The sequence below is a fragment of the Oncorhynchus tshawytscha genome, linkage group LG01 (assembly GCF_018296145.1).
Source record: "Oncorhynchus tshawytscha isolate Ot180627B linkage group LG01, Otsh_v2.0, whole genome shotgun sequence".
NCBI lineage: Eukaryota > Metazoa > Chordata > Actinopteri > Salmoniformes > Salmonidae > Oncorhynchus > Oncorhynchus tshawytscha.
Window position 1 is genome coordinate 20,198,123 of NC_056429.1, and position 17,819 is coordinate 20,215,941.

Here is a 17,819-nt window from a genome sequence, read left to right on the forward strand (position 1 = left end):
TCAGCTGATGTACGAAGGGCTATATAAATACATTTGATTTGATTTGATTAGATGCGTGGGACTGGAAGAGGAAATTCTCTAGTGGGGGATAAATATTTTATTTTTGCTTGAAGCAAAATCGAATGGGCACACTGGCCACATAGCGGCTATCTCAAAGCACCGAGCGACACTATCTTTCCGGAAGCAGGAATTGATATCTGATTCAATACTATGTAATTACTAATGGATAGATAAATATATTTTATGACTATAACAAACGGTGTCTGATAGCGACTGAACAGCAAATAGTTTACAATGAGATATAACCTATATGATCAAAGAAACATCGCTTTAGTTTACAGGGAGAGTGACAAGGACGGGAATGAGGGAGAAAGAAAAATGAGGAATTGACATTAAAACACCACAACACTACACTGCAGACGCGTTCATGTTATGTTTTTGCATAATTGCATAATAGCTTGCCAGCCAGTGTGGCAAAGTGTGTTTATTGAACCCTTCTGAGCATTGATCAAAAGTGGGTGAAAAGAAAATCTCTAGCGGCTCTCAAACGCTTTCATGGAAATGGGTGAGAATAATACATGATTTTAATTAAAATGTTGAGTGAAATTCATCTCGAGGAGCAGGCCTCGAGTTACGGATGAATAACCAATGGCCAAGAATAAAGAACAACGTGCATCCATCTTTAAATGTAATAGTGGTAATTAATACAATTAGATCAAATCAGTAGGCTACTATTTTATCCCTATATGGAATGCCTTCTGCGTTTCTTTTTTTCTTACTAACCATATAAACAGACGCTGTCTCACAAAAGCCACAACATTAATTAGGGCTATCACAAATGATCAAAAGTGACAACAAATTAGCTATGTCAAACAACTTTAAATGTAACGTCAACAACAGATTATTACATTTCAACATTGACAGTGATTTATGTGGGTCACTGGGTGACTTCTTGATCTCAAAGATGTCATGACCCCTATAACAAATTCAGAGCGAATCATTTGTTGGACTTCTTTTTGTGGATGAATGGCAGTCTTTGGCTCTAAGAGATCACCTTTCTATTGAATGGCTTACAAATGCATAATGCTTAAAATATGTGAGTGTGTCTGTGTTCACAGACTCTGAGCCACCCTTGTCTCCACAGGTAATGGAGGAAGGAGGAGAGGAAGAGGAGGAGCGTAGTCAGACCCGAGAACCCTCTCGGGTTGTGGTTCCCTGCTGAGGAGGAGAGGCATTACCCTGAGAGTGCTGCTGAAGGACAGCCTGGGGATGGAGTGCTGTCCATTTACTACCTGGTAATGCACCTGTAACTGATCATAATACATGTCCATACACAAATACACTATATGGCCAAAAGTATGTGGATACATGCTCATCAAACTTTTCATTCGAAAATCATGGGCGTTAATATGGAGTTGGTCCCCTTTTGCTGCTATAACAGCCTCCACTCTTCTGGGAAGGCTTTCTACCAAATATTGGAACATTGCTGTGTGGACTTGCTTCTATTCAGCCACATGATCATTAGTGAGGTCAGGGCCTGGCGTTTAGGCCTGGCTCGCTGTCTGCTTTCCAATTCATCCCAAAGGTGTTCGATGGGGTTGAGGCAGGGCTCTGTGCAGGCCAGTTCTTTCACACCGATCTCGACAAACCACTTCTGTATGGACCTCACTACATAATGTCGCCAACACCAGCCTAAAGTTGCATCCTTCCCTCCCTCCCTCGGGTAAAAAGTTTTTAGGCGACCTGTTTAACGATGGGAAGATCTGCTGGGTGGAGACGGGGCAGACCTTCAACTCTCCCAGTGCCTGGGCCACACACTGCAAGCGCCTGGTCAACCCTGCTAAGAAGTCGGGCTGTGGGTGGGCCTCAGTGCGCTACAGGGGCCAGAAACGAGTGCAGTACAAGACCAGCTGGCTGCACAAGTACCAGCCCAGCGCAGACATGGTGAGGAGGAGAAAAAGAGGGATGTTTGTTGATACGGAAACAAAGCTCTACAGGAAAAGAGGCCTCAAAAGGAAGGGATGCTGGAAGAGGGAGATTTGGAGGGAGAGAAGCACTGTAGAATACTGGCATCTCAAACCCTCCCTCGTCCTGTGATGTCAGAGCTTAGTGAGCGAGGTAGAAGATGACGCGATGGGAGATGAGGAAGAGGGAAAGACGGCATTGCCGACAGGTGACAAGAGCAGGAAGAACAAACCTGAGCTGCATGGTGAGACATTCAATCCACTGTATGCACTGTATGCAGCAATGTGATGCTTCTCATGGTAAGTAATACAGTGGTAGTAAGATAAGAAATGTAAAACTACAGTTTGAGTCCGTTGTATTGGGGGAAAATGACAGATGTATGATCATGTGTCCTCAGGATTTCCACTGTCACCTGACCACCAGTGAGGTGGTGGGCTACCTCGGAGAACGATAGGACACTAACACACAACGTGAGTATTTCCTTTAAAAGCAGAGACAGTGAGCATTGTCAGAAGTATGACATTGCATTCCCCAGGCTCTGGCATTACAGTAATGATCTTCAACATGTATGACCTCTGTTGTTGTGCCTTTTTGCTTGCAGTTTAAGAGCATTTCCCTGTCGCAGATAGAGATTGGGCCTTTGCTGTTGAGGAAGAGGTAAGCCAGAGTAACGCAGATAGTATCAGGACATGGATCAACACACGCCAATTCCACAGTATGATACAGATGTTTGTGTGGAAAACAATCAATGACCTTTCAGATCTGCCAGAATCTGTTCATGCGAGGTCTGTCAGGTAAACATCTATAACACCAACTTATCACTATTCTACCATTCACAGCAAAGGCCCAATGACCATGGCATCCCTGTGGTGGTGGTGGTGGTGGTGGTGGTGGTGGTGGTGGTGGTGGTGGTGGGACCTATGTACAAGATAACTTCCTGACCAGTGACATCCTGAATGAGATGGTATTGTCTGTAAACTTAGTTATCATCATAGTAACCATACCTATGGAAATTCATTCAAATTGTAGACCATTGGCCATTTTGTAACTGTGTTCTTCTTACTGTATTCAATTATTGTTCCACAGATACTGCTGGTGGACTTCTACAGGGCAGCTCCTGACCTGGTACAGTTCCATCAGTTCTGGTGTCCTGATACCACCATGATGGACAAAATCAAGGTCTGTGAAACATAAGCCATTTATAACAGGAAACTGCTATGTAACACAAGTAGCATAGATTCCACACCATGTTAATCACTTAGGGCCGGATGCTAACTTGTGATCTGCGCATGATACCCAAATTATCTCACATCTCTCATTGACATCGATACATTTGCGTGAAGTTCGAGTCATGCATGTTATCTCCAGTTAGGAATTGTCCCTCAGAGATTTCCTCCTTACTTGTTTGGTTTCGCTCTCCCTCTCTCTCCCCCAGGGCTCTCTGAGAGGCCACACACCCAAAGACCAGACCTACTCTCAGATCCTGGAGCTCATCTACAACCAAGTCATCAACACACACTAAGGTGGAAGAGAAACAAGTTTGTGTATAATGCATTGATCTCAAATGAAAATCTCAAAATGACATCCTATTCTCCATACTGTAGTGCACTACTTTTGTAGGGAATAGGGTCTACACAGATAATAGGTTGTCATTTCTGTCCTTTGTCTGTGGTCTTACAACTGCTGCCATGGCCTCAGGCATACTGTAAGCTGAATGTGCACTGGCCTGAAGGAGGAGATGGTGACTCCAGAGCCGGAGGGTGAGTGTACTGGTCTCCATGGCCTTTTCTGACTGTGAGGTCTGTATAACTGACAATGTTTGTACAGTATAACGTGATGATTTGTGTGCTGTGAATGTGTTCCCTAGCGTCTGCTGCCAGTGCTTGGCATCAGACTGTTGTTACAGAAGTCGACATGGAAATAAGGGTCTTCCTCTTCTCTATTACCTGTGATATATTTATCGAAACTGTGGTCTGTGACATGTGGAAGTACTGATATGAGAACAATGCCTTGAACCTGCTAAATACACAGAATAGGATGGCACACTGACATGGCAGCTCTGTTTCAAGCTCCTAAGCAACTTTGCAGCACAAGCATTTCGCTTCACCCGCAATAACATCTGCTAAATATGTGTATGTTACCAGTGTGAATGTTACCAATACAATTAGATTAAAAACACATAGTGGAACTACTTCTGTGTTTCTATAATAGTAGTAGATTCTTGTTTTTTTGCAGTCATTAACCATGTTTCCATCTACAGTTTTATGCTAGTGAAGTCATATGAACAAAAATCACTACAGTTGTGATGGAAACAGGAAGTTTTAGTACAATTTAATAAATGCAGACAAATAATGTGTTCGTTTTACATGGCGGGATCTTTTTGTGTTGGTAAAATTGATTATGCGAGAAATGGAAACGACTATACGCAAATATTGATATAATAACCATCACATCGAAGTCAACTTGGAGTCACGCCATGATGTGGTGTGTGGCCCTCCCACTACAACTCTGGAAACTATGCAGTTTATTAGGCTACAGATTAAATAAATTATGATGAACTTCACAGGCTGTTGACAGTGCAAGGTGATGAGCTTTCTGCTCCTTTCCAATAAATATTGAGGGTCTTATTTTGGTGACACAATGAGCAATGCTTGATTGCCTTTTGACAAATATAAATATTTTTGCTCTTATCCATAATAATGTAATGTAGACTAGCCTACCAGCACAGCCTACCTCAGCACCCCTACTGTACTTCCCACAGCTATGGGTCCACCAGTTGATAAAACCAATATTTTTTGTTATTGAAAAGATATTTCACAACAACTTAGATGGTACAATGATTCCATACACTATTCAGTGCTTGTTTTCTCACAAACTGAAATCGAGTGAACGGTGTAGAATTTTAGCAACCAGGAAATTACAGTGCGATTTCCACAACCTTTTTTGAGAGTTATTTAAGATACTCTTCAGGGTTTCAGACGTTTTCGGAAAATGGGCAGGGTCTGCGCTGTCTTAATTATAGGGGGAAGCTTGTTCCACCATTGGGGTGCCAGGACAGAGAAGAGGTTTGACTGGGCTGAGTGGATGCTGCCCTGCCGTAGGGGTGCAAGGGCCAAGAGACCAGAGGTGGCGGAACAGAGCTCGGGTTGGGATGTAGGATTTGAGCATAGCCTGAAGGTAGGGAGGGGCAGTTCTCGTTGCTGCTCCGAGTGAGTAAACCATCACTGCCTGTATTATTGGCCAATGTGCAATCATTGGAAAACAAACGGGACAATCTACGATTAAGACTATCCTACCAATGGGACATTAAAAACAGTAATATATTATGTTTCACCGAGACTTGACTGATCGACGACACGTATAATATAGAGCTGGCTGGTTTCTCCGTGTTTCGGCAGGACAGAGCAGCTACGTCTGGTAAGATGAGGGGCAGGGGTGTGTGTCCATTTGCCAATATCTGCTGGTGCGCGATGTCTAATATTAAAGAAGTCTCGAGTTATTGCTTCGCTTGAGGTAGAATACCTCACGATAAGCTGTAGACCACACAATCTACCAAGAGAGTTCTCCTCTATATTCTTCGTAGCCGTCTATTTACCACCACAAACCGATGCTGGCACTAAGACCGCACTCAAAGAGCTGTATAAGACCATAAGCAAACAAGAAAATGCTCATCCAGAAGCGGCGCTCCTAGTGCCCGGGGACTTTAATGCAGGCAAACCTAAATCAGTTTTACCTCATTTCTACAAGCATGTCACATGTGCAACCTGAGGGAAAAAAACTAGACCACCTCTACTCCATACACAGAGACGCATATAATGCTCTCCCTTTCCCTCTATTTGGCAAATCTGACCATAATTCTATCCTCCTGATTCCTGCTTACAAGCAAAAACTAAAGCAGAAAGTACTAGTGACTCGCTCAATACGGAAGTGGTCAGATGATGCGGATGCTACGCTACAGGACTGTTTTGCTAGCACAGATTGGAATATGTTCTGGGATTTATCCAATGGCATTGAGGAGTATACCACCTCAGTCACCAGCTTCATCAATAAGTTCATCGACTACGTCGTCCCCACAGTGACCGTACGTACATTTCCCTTCCAGAAGCCATGGATTACAGGCAACATCCACAAGGAGTGGGACACTAATCCGGACGCTTATAAGAAATCCCACTATGCCCTCAGACGAACTATCAAACAGGAAATACAGGGCTAAGATTGAATCCTACTACACCGGCTCTGACGCTCATCGGATGTGGCAGGGCTTGAAAACTATTATGGACTACAAAGGGAAACCCAGACGAGAGCTGCCCAGTGACGCAAACCAACCAGACAAGCTAAATGCCTTTTATGCTCGCTTCGAGGCAAGTAATACTGAAGAATGCATGAGAGCACCAGCTGTTTTCCGGACGACTGTGTGATCACGCTCTCCATAGCCGATGTGAACATTGACAAAGCAGAAGGGGCCAGACTGATTACCAGGACGTGTACTCAAAGCATGTGCGGACCAACTTTCAAATATCTTCACTGACATTTTAAACCTCTCCCTGGCCGGGTCTGTAATACCTGCATGTTTCAAACATACCACCATAGTCCCTGTGCCCAAAAAAAGCAAAGATAACCTGCCTAAATGATTACTGTCCCATAGCACTACCACCCCGTAGCACAACACCATCATGCCAGAAACCCTAGACCCACTCCAATTCGCATACCGCCCCAACAGATCAACAGATGACGCAAACTCAATCGCACTCCACACTGCCCTTTCTCACCTAGACAAAAGGAACACCTATGTGAGAATGCGGTTCACTGACTACAGCTCAGCGGTCAACACCATAGTGCCCGCCCACAAAGCTTATCACTAAGCTAAGGGCCCTGGGACTAAAACACCTCCCTCTGCAACTGGGTCTTGGACTTCCTGACGGGCCGCCCCCAGGTGGTAAGGGTAGGCAACAACATATCTGCCACGCCGATCCTCGACACTGGGGCCCCTCAGGGGTGCGTGCTTAGTCCCCTCCTGTACTCCCTGATCATCCATGACTGCGTGGCCAAGCACGACTCCAACACCATCATTAAGTTTGCTGACGACTAAACGGTGGTAGGCCTGATCACCGACAACGATGAGACAGCCTATATGGAGGAGGTCAGAGACCTGGCAGTGTGGTGCCAGGACAACAATCTCTCTCTCAATGTGAGCAAGACAAAAGAGATGATTGTGGACTATAGGAAAAGGAGGGCCGAACAGGCTCCCATTAACATCGACAGGACTGAAGTGGAGCGGGTCGAGAGTTTCAAGTTCCTTGGTGTCCACGTCACCAACAAACTATCATGGTCCAAACACACCAAGATAGTCGTGAAGAAGGCTTGACAACACCTTTTCTCCCTCAAGAGACTGAAAAGATTTGGCATAGGTCCCCAGATCCTCAAAAAGTTCTACAACTGCACCACCGAGAGCATCCTGACCGGTTGCATCACAGCCTGGTATAGCATCTGACCATAAGGCGCGACAGAGGTACTGGGCTGTACACACTACCATCACTGGGGCCAAGCTTCCTGACATCCAGGACCTATATACTAGTGGTGTCAGAGGAAATGGTGTGCAATTAAGAGGAAGGCCCAAAAAATGGTCACACTCCAGTCACCCATGTCATAACTGTTCTCTCTGCTACTGCACGGCAAGCAGTACCAGAGTCTCTAAGACTGCTGAACAACTAATCAAATGGCCACCCGGACTATTTACATTAACCCCCTGTACTACCTGTTCACCCACTACTGCGTGGCCAAGCTCGACAACAACACCATCATTACGTTTGCTGACGACACCAGTGTTTTTACACTGCTGCTACTTGCTGTTTATTATCTGTGCAGTCACTTTACAAATGACCTCGACTAACCTGTACCCCCGCACATTGACTCGGTACCCTCTGTATATATAGCCTCGTTATTGTTATGTATATTTATGTATATTTCTTGTTACTTTTTGATTGATTAGATTTTTTTACTTTAGTTTTTTTAGTAAATATTTAACTATTTATTGAACTGCATTGTTAGTTAAGGGCTTGTAAGTAAGCATTTCACGGTATGGTTTATGCGGATTTTAAAATATTTGCATGAAAATCTGATGCCAATTGAATGGAAACCTAGCTATAGACAGAATTAATTGCACACCATTTACAATCATAGATTATCATCAAAAGTAAAATCCTGATCTAGCACAATATTTAATAAAATACAATGTTAAAATATGCAATATATACACGAGACAATATATTGCATATTTTAACTTTCTATTTTATAAAACATTGTATTTTACTGTCTGCTCACTGTTAGTGTTGATGGTGCTTTGGAAAGAACTACACTGCCACCTTTTGTCCCACCAACCTACTGAACATTTCCATCAAAAACACACAAAAAATTATCATTAGTGTAGATTCCACCTCCTCACATGCATTAACATTTTGGCAATTAAGCAGTAATAGTTTATTTACACTTATGATCAAAACATTATTTTCAAAAACAGTCCATACACAGTACAAAAATGCTTGGGTGACATTTATTTATTCAAAGACAGTAGAAGGCAGAAAACAAGAAAAAGCAAGTACAAATATGTTTTTATAATACATGACAATATATTGCAGTTAAATTTGACATACCATACAATGACATACCAAAAGTAAAAAGAAAACAAAGACCTACATGCAAAGATTAATTTAAAACATTTTTTTGTGAATGTAAAAAGTAATACCATTGAGTGCCAGAATTATCTTTTTTAGTTCAAGTGATACTTCTGGTTCTCCAACGGATTAGACAGAAATTACCCTTTTTAAAAAGTGTAGTGTGTCACAAAAGCAAGTGTACACTTGCACAACTGTCTGTACACAGCAAAGTGCCAAGGCTGGAAATGAACAGAACCCTTACTACAGAAATTCATGACCATAGTAAGTAGCTTGGTTATTTTGGTTGGTTGTATTAGTATTTTCCTAATGTCTTTCCCAAAGGCACTGAAGCACCCCTAACTATAAATTGTTTGTTTGTTTTGGACTCTTATTGGTGTGTGATCCAGTCAGCACCAGGTTGCTCTGTATCAGTCCACCACTGCACCCTGTCATTGAAATGAACAGAACCCAGGCCTGTAAACATATGGGAGAGCTCTAACACCAGAGAGGAGGTGATGTGAGAGACAGAGCAGAGTGGTGGATGGAGGGAGCAGGCTGGAAGAGAGAATAGTAGCTAAAGTTAGCCTGGACCTCAACACCGAGGGGAGAGAAATATGTGAATGAAAAAGTGCACTGCAGCATGTGTGACTCAATCATATCCACAACTATCAATCATGGGGGGTCTTTAAGCTCTGACAGTATGCATCTTGGTAGCAGGGGCTTTTCCTAACAGAACCATCATCACAAATAAAATAACCATATTATTATTCAGTTTCCCAGTCATTTCCTCATTCAGTATTTACTATATTTGACACCGTACGCAGTCCTGTCCAGCAGCACACACCAACCCCTCCTCCTACGAGACACTGGGAGTGTGATAACCAACGAAGAAGTAAATAATACTTAATACAGACGTGAATGAATGAGATTTCCTGATCCTAAAGAACTTCAGTCTCACACATGTATCTGAAAAGAGTCCCACGTTTATGTGCACTATGTGGGAGACAGACGGAGACACTGCCAGCAGCGTTGTTGTCTATGGATGTGCAAGCTGAGGTTCTAAGGACAAGCTGAACAGACAGGCACTATGATGACACACCTAAAACCCCCACCTCACCAGATCACATACGGTTCACACACCATGTACTCTATTCTATTTGGCATTTTTAGCTGTGTTTGCTCTATTGAACAGATGGACAGACAGGAAAACTAAAAACACACAGGCCCCGAATGTTGCTAACGTCATGAAATGTCCAGTAGCCCCTGGGGAAAATGTTTTCTTATAAATGTTAACTAGACCCAAAATCAAACAGTTTTCTCCTCAGGGGCTTCAGTCTCTGACGGTCTGGGTTTGAACATCCTTTCAGTAGAGGCCTCCAACTACACATTACTTACAGTCCCTCACACATACATCAACAATCTCATTGGAGGACCAAGGTGCAATTGAACTGTTTAGCTGTACATTAAAAAAACAATAAATGAGGCTTAGACCAAAACAAATCAAATGCAGACCATAGCAAACCTAAACAATGTCTGAGGCCCTTCATGCTCTCCTGTGGCTCAGGCATACAGAAGGTACATCGTTTTGTAAATCAACTGACTGTAAAATGGATCATTAGTACAAGGCATTGCTGTAGTTGTTTACTGAGGAGGATGGTTGTGTTAGCCTGGCCAGCAGGGGGCTTCAAGAGATGTAGTCCAGACAAAAGCCACTATTTGCAAGGCTGTGCAGTTGCAGTGTCCGACATACTTGCCTTGTAAATAAGGCGAATATTCAGCAGAGTCCATACTAAAATGTGGGACTTGGAGAAATGCGGGATGTGTGAAATACATTTTTTGTTTTGAAACTAGGAAAAATAAAAAGACAAGGCTTTACAAGTGGTATAGTTTACAGTCAGAACCAGCTAACTGCAGATGTTAATGACTTCTGCTTACAGGTACGTAACTTTACATTCAATAATAAATTGTTACCATTTAAATTTTGATACATTTAATTTGAAACTTCTATTTTCTGTAGAGATATCTGTGGTTGACAGAAACGTTACTTTAAAATGTTAGTCTGGTTGAGTCAGGTTCTTCATGTCTGTGTCCGAATGTCAGTCTTCCGTATTCGCTTGTAGGGCAGGGGGATCATATTCAAATCTCTTTTTATTTGAACTGGAATGTGAGAAGCTACCATTTTCCTCCTTCAAATGTGAAGATGAAACCGTGCCCAAGAGTACAGGTACGTCTGTGATGATGGTGAAGATGAGGACGAAGACTCTAGGATCTTTCCCACAGATTCAACTGGCTCCTCATTCCCTCTCTCACGTACTCTTAAGGCACTCTTTAGTTTATCAGGGGGACGACAATCTCCACGTAGTTGAGAGGGAAAAATCCTGATTGGCCGTGCAACATGCCTTCGTACCAGTTCTCATCGATCTGATTGGTCAGGGTAATGATATCGCCCTCCTTGAAGCCCAGCTCTCCCTCATTCTCCGGGTCAAAGTCATACAGGGCCTTACAGCATGGCTGTTCTGAAACTGAATTACAGAAAGAGGAGAAAGGAGGAGAGAGAGGGATGGAAAACAGAGAAGGTTGAAAAAGTGTACATCATACCAGACAGTGATAGACTAATCCCATCTCTCTCTGTCCATACATCCCACCCTCCTTCTGCTGGCTAACAGAGCTGGACCGTCCGATTATGGTTTTAGGTTTTCACATAACATGGTTGGTTAGCTTATGGTTCACACTGTAGTTGAAGTATTAGGTGTGGCTGGGTTGTGAAATGAACACACTGCAGGCTCAGACAGTGTGAGGAGTGACAGTGCTAGAAAGATGACCTGGCCCCCCATACAGCCCTGTGTTGTTCTGGTCAACGAATTAATTTAACAGAGTAACATCTCAAAACAGTTATTTGAAAATCCTAAAAATGTAAGGTAGTCAAAGGATTAATGAGAAAAATAATATCATTAGCCTATAGAAAAATCTAATGACAGTTTAAGCTTATTAAGAAAGAAATGATCCATGCAGGCTGGGAAAATCCTTCCATGCGAGGTCGAAAACAAAATGGCCAATAACCCATCCTCCTACTAGGCCTATCAGAAAAACTTAAGGACAAAACATATACGTAACTATGAACAGTATAGTTCATAGTTATATATGAACTATACTGATATAGTTCATATAAATATTCTAGCCTACAGTGTTGTCCTAAAATTGTTTTGGATTTCAAAATAATAAGAATGAAAGTTCATAGCTTAAGCCTAGGCTATTCTCCACCCGCTTTATGAGAAATCTAACAATCAATATTATTTATTGTTCTATTATTTCACAGGCAAATAAAGCAATTATTAAGCACTTCTGAAGAAGGCAGACTGCTTCTACCCAGCTCATGATGTAGGACTATAACCTCTCTCACTACGGTAAGACAGCCTGTTCCTCATCCTTCAGTCACTGCTCCATCATGTGTGCGTCACAGAGAGACACGCTAACCTGCTCCTCCACCAGAAAGTAATATCAGAAAAGATGAGTCATTTCCACCACCTCTGCCCAGGCTGTCAACATCTTTTGTCATGAATTGTAGCTTTCACTTTTTTTTGGGGGGGCAATAGGGGCATTCATCATTTAGCACAATGTTTTATGGGTACATACATTGCCTTCAGAAAGTACTCACACCCTTTGACATTTTCCACATTTTGTGTTACATCCTGAATTTAAAATGGATTAAATGTAGATGTTTTTGTCACGGGCCTACACACAATACCTCATAAATGTCAATGTGGACTTTAGTTTATTATTTGTATTACATTTTTTTATAAAACATTTAAAGCTGAAATGTTCAGGAGTAAAAATGCGCTTGTTGCTTAACAAGTCAGATATGTTGCATGGACTCACTTTGTTTGCAAAATTGTGTTTAACATGATTTTTTAATGACAACGTAATCTCTGTACCCCACAGATGAATTCATCTGTCAGCAGGACAATAGCTTAAAACACAAGGCCAAATCTACACTGGGGTTGCTTACCAAGACAGTCAATGTTCCTGAGTGGCTAAGTTACAGTTTTGACTTAAATCTGCTTGAAAATCTATGGCAAGACCTGAAAATGGTTGTCTAGCAATGATCAACAACCAGAGCTTGAAGAATTTTGAATTTAATAAAAATGGGCAAATCTTGCACAATCAAGGCGTGGAAAGCTCTTAGAGACCCAGACAGACTCACAGCTGTAATCACCGTCAAAAGGTGATTCTAACACATATTGACTCAGGGCTGTGAATACTTATGTAAGTGAGATATTTCTGTATTTCATTTTTTATACATTTGCAAAAATCACACCAAAAAAAATCATGTTTTCACATTGTCATTATGGGGTACTATTGTGTGTAGATGGTGAGAGAAAAAAAAGTCACGGGGTATGAATACTTCCTGAAGGCACTGTACATGGGCTCCGATATGACACAGGAAGGATACTGAACAAAAATGTCTGGTGGACATTCCTGCAGTCAGCATGCCAATTGTACACTCCCTCAAAACTTGAGACATCTGTGGCATTGTGTTGTGTGACGAAACTGCACATTTTAGAGTGGCCTTTTCTTGTCCCCAGCACAAATAATAATGCTGCTTCTTGATATGCCACAGCTGTCAGAAGGATGGATTGTCTTGACAAAGGAGAAATGCTCACTAACAGGGATGTAAACAAATGTGCACAAAAGTTGATGTTTTTTTTGTACCTATGGAAAGATTCTGGGATCTTTTATTTCAGCTCATGAAACATGGGACCAACTATGTACATGTTGCGTTCATACTTTTGTTCAGTATAGTTTGAAATGTTTTGGTGCGATTCAGTTTGATTAGAGAACGAATTGCATCTACCACCCCACTATCAGATTGGGGTGGGAAAATGTAGCCAGTTTGTCTCCCCACTTTGGTTCTGAAATCACCATCACCCACCAATTAACTAGTAATTTTTTCAGATGAAGTGTTAGTAATGTATCAATATTTATCATTTACAAATTGGCTATGACATAGCCAGTGATTATATAGCACAACTTGGACTTCACATCATCTCAAAATCAAATGGTTTTGACAGTTTGGAAGTTTACAGAGAGATCTTCTCCTCTCATGTCGGCCGTGCGATTCCAAAAGTGATTGCTTATTATGAAATTATCAATTTAACCCTGTATATCTAAAAATGACAATATACACTGATTATTTAAAGCAAAACTACCAAAACTATTGCTGATTGTGATCCTGAACAATCAAAATAAAATATAGTGTAAGCCAGATGAAAGTTGTGTTGCCGGTAGCTTACTTTTATTCCGGTAAAACACCATTTTCAACAGCGCATAGATGTCAATAACCTAGCGAATTACATAGGTTGTCGCTCAACTAATTAAGCCTAATATCACGGAAGCCATTTTAGCATTTGAATGCTGAAGGTGCTGCGCAGATGTGCAAGATCAGGAACACCTACCGTGCGTTGGTCAGAGAGCAGTTTGAGAAGGCTACTGATATTTGTCTGGAGTTGTTCGGCACACATGCAAAATGAGATCAATGACAGTTACATGCAGTTCGACACTGAAAGAGAGGACGCATAATGTTCGTATAATGTATGTATGTGTGTGATGTATGTACAGTGGGGCAAAAAAAGTATTTAGTCAGCCACAAATTGTAGGATTTTTAATGAATTTATTTGCAAATTATGGTGGAAAATAAGTATTTGGTCACCTACAAACAAGCAAGATTTCTGGCTCTCACAGACCTGTAACGTCTTCTTTAAGAGGACTTCTTCTCTGTCCTCCACTCGTTACCTGTATTAATGGCACCTGTTTGAACTTGTTATCAGTATAAAAGACACCTGTCCACAACCTCAAACAGTCACACTCCAAACTCCACTATGGCCAAGACCAAAGAGCTGTCAAAGGACACCAGAAACAAAATTGTAGACCTGCACCAGGCTGGGAAGACTGAATATACAATAGGTAAGCAGCTTGGTTTGAAGAAATCAACTGTGGGAGCAATTATTAGGAAATGGAAGACATACGAGACCACTGATAATCTCCCTCGATCTGGGGCTCCACGCAAGATCTCACCCCGTGGGGTCAAAATGATCACAAGAACAGTGAGCAAAAATCCCAGAACCACACGGGGGGGACCTAGTGAATGACCTGCAGAGAGCTGGGACCAAAGTAACAAAGCCTACCATCAGTAACACACTACGCCGCCAGGGACTCAAATTCTGAAGTGCCAGACGTGTCCCCCTGCTTAAGCCAGTACATGTCCAGGCCCGTCTGAAGTTTGCTAGAGAGCATTTGGATGATCCAGAAGAAGATTGGGAGAATGTCATATGGTCAGATGAAACCAAAATATAACTTTTTGGTAAAAACTCAACTCGTCGTGTTTGGAGGACAAAGAATGTTGAGTTGCATCCAAACAACACCATACCTACTGTGAAGCATGGGGGTGGAAACATCATGCTTTGGGGCTGTTTTTCAGCATTCTGCAAAGGGACCAGGACGACTGATCTGTGTAAAGGAAAGAATGAATGGGGCGATGTATCGTGAGATTTTGAGTGAAAACCTCCTTCCATCAGCAAGGGCATTGAAGATGAAACGTGGCTGGGTCTTTCAGCATGACAATGATCCCAAACACACCGCCCGGGCAATGAAGGAGTGGCTTCGTAAGAAGCATTTCAAGGTCCTGGAGTGGCCTAGCCAGTCTCCAGATCTCAACCCCATAGAAAATCTTTGGAGGGAGTTGAAAGTCCGTGTTGCCCAGCAACAGCCCCAAAACATCACTGCTCTAGAGGAGATCTGCATGGAGGAATGGGCCAAAATACCAGCAACAGTGTGTGAAAACCCTGTGAAGACTTACAGAAAACGTTTGACCTCTGTCATTGCCAACAAAGGGTATATAACAAAGTATTGGGATAAACTTTTGTTATTGACCAAATACTTATTTTCCACCATCATTTGCAAATAAATTCATTAAAAAATCCTACAATGTCATTTTCTGGATTTTTCTTCTTCTAATTTTGTCTGTCATAGTTGAAGTGTACCTATGATGAAAATTACAGGCCTCTCATCTTTGTGTGTGTGTGTGTGTTGTGATGTATGTATGTATGCGCACACACACACACATATAGTACCGGTCAAAAGTTTGGACACCTACTCATGCAAGGGTTTTTTGTTTTACTGTTTTCTGCATTGTCAAATAATAGTGAGGACATCAAAACTATGAAATAACACATGGAATCATGTAGTAAAAAAAGTGTTAACAAATCAAAATATATTTGATATTTCTAAAAGTAGCCACCCTTGCCTTGATGACAGCTTTGCACACTCTTAGCATTCTCTCAACCTGCTTCACCTGGAATGCTTTTCCAACAGTCTTGAAGGAGTTCCCAAATATGCTGAGCACTTGTTGACTGCAAACCATCTCAATTGGGTTGAGGTCGGGTGATTGTGGAGGCCAGGTCATCGAATGCAGCACTCCATCATCACTCTCCTTCTTGGTCTAATAGCCCTTACACAGCCTGGAGGTGTGTTGGGTCATTATTGTGTTGAAAAACAAATTATAATCCCACATACCACCCTGCATCCCACTGCTGGCTTGCTTCTGAAGGGTTGGTCCCTGGATGGGAGACCAGATGCTGCTGAGGGCCAGTAGGAGGCACCCTTTCCTCTGGTAAAAAATAAACAAATATCCCAATGCCCCAGGGCAGTGATTGGGGACATTGCCCTGTGTAGAGTGCAGTCTTTCGGGTGGGACGTTAAACGGGTGTCCTGACTATTCTAAATAAATCACTGACAGTGTCACCAGCAAAGCACCCCCACACCATCACAGCTCCTCCTCCATGCTTCACTGTGGGTGCTTCACCTACTCTGCTTCTCACAAAGACATGGGGGTAGGAATCAAAATTCTCAAATTTGGACTCATCAGACCAAAGGACAGATTTCCACCGGTCTAATGCCCATTGCCCGTGTTTCTCATGAGAGCCAGTTCCATCATAGCGCTTGGTGTTTGCAACTGCACTTGAAGAAACTTCCGACATTTTCCGCATTGACTGACCTTCATGTCTTAAAGTAATGGACTGTCAGTTCTTTCCATATCATGGACTTTTACCTTTTACCAAATAGGGCCATCTTCTGTATACCACATCTACCTTGTCACAACACAACTGATTGGCTCAAATGCATTGAGGAAAGAAATTCCACAAATCAGCTTTTAACAAGGCACACCTGTTAATTGAATTGCATTCCACGTGACTACCCCATGAAGCTGGTTGAGAGAATGCCAAGAGTGTGCAAAGCTTTCATCAAGGCAAAGGGTGGCTACTTTGAAGAATCTCAAAATATATTTAGATTTGTTTAACACTGATTTCTACATGATTCCATGCGTGTTATTTCATAGTTTTGATGTCTTCACTATTATTCTACAATGTAGACAATAGTAAAAATAAAGAAAAACTCTGGAATGACTGGTACTGTGTGTATATTCATTTTCCTTGACTTATTCCACATTTTGCTGTTACAGCCTGAATTCAAAATGTATTAAAATAATTTTTTTCTCCTCAGCCATCTACACACAATACCCATAATGGCAACGAGAAAACATGTTTTTAGACATTTTTGCAAATTTATTGAAAATTAAAATACAGAAACCCTAGTTATTGTCCTGTTGAAAGGTGAATTTCTCCCCCAGTGTCTGGTGGAAATCAGACTGAACAAGGTTTTCCTCTAGGATGTTGTCTGTGCTTAGCTCAATTACTTTAATTTTTATCCTAAAAAATTCCCCAGTCTTTAACCATTACAAGCGCAGCCAACACCATGCTTGAAAATATGTAGAGTGTTGGATTTGCCCCAAACATAACACTTTGTATTCAGGGCAAAAAGTTAATTGCTTTTCAACCTTTTTAGCATTATTACTTTAGTGCCTAATTGCAAACAGAATGCATATTTTTGAACATTTCCTATTCTGTACAGGCTTTCCTTCTTTTCACTCTGTCAATTAGGTTAGTATTGTTGAGTAACTACAATAATGTTCCATCTACCTTCTTTGCGAGGCATTGGAAAACCTCCCTGGTCTTTGTGGTTGAATCTGTGTTTGAAATTCACTGCTCGGCTGAGGGACCTTACAGATAATTGAGTGGGGTACAGCGATGGGGTAGTCATTAAAAATGTTTTTGTTTAACACTATCATTGCACTATCATAAACAGAGT

The 17,819-nt window shown here is 41.9% G+C and overlaps 1 protein-coding gene and 1 pseudogene across 1 annotated transcript in view; one reads left to right on the forward strand and one right to left on the reverse strand.

Annotated features, from left to right (window-relative positions):
- Positions 1-561: 561 nt before the first annotated feature.
- LOC112261372 lies at positions 562-4,099 on the forward strand (annotated as a pseudogene).
- A 4,389-nt stretch (positions 4,100-8,488) lies between these two features.
- Positions 8,489-17,819, reverse strand: part of LOC112238833 (endophilin-A2-like) — a 31,647-nt gene continuing 22,316 nt past the window's right edge. Inside the window, exon 9 of the mRNA XM_024407403.2 lies at positions 8,489-11,140. Within this exon, the coding sequence (XP_024263171.2) occupies positions 10,947-11,140 (194 nt within the window). The 3' untranslated portion in view covers positions 8,489-10,946. The remainder of the gene's footprint in view (positions 11,141-17,819) is intronic.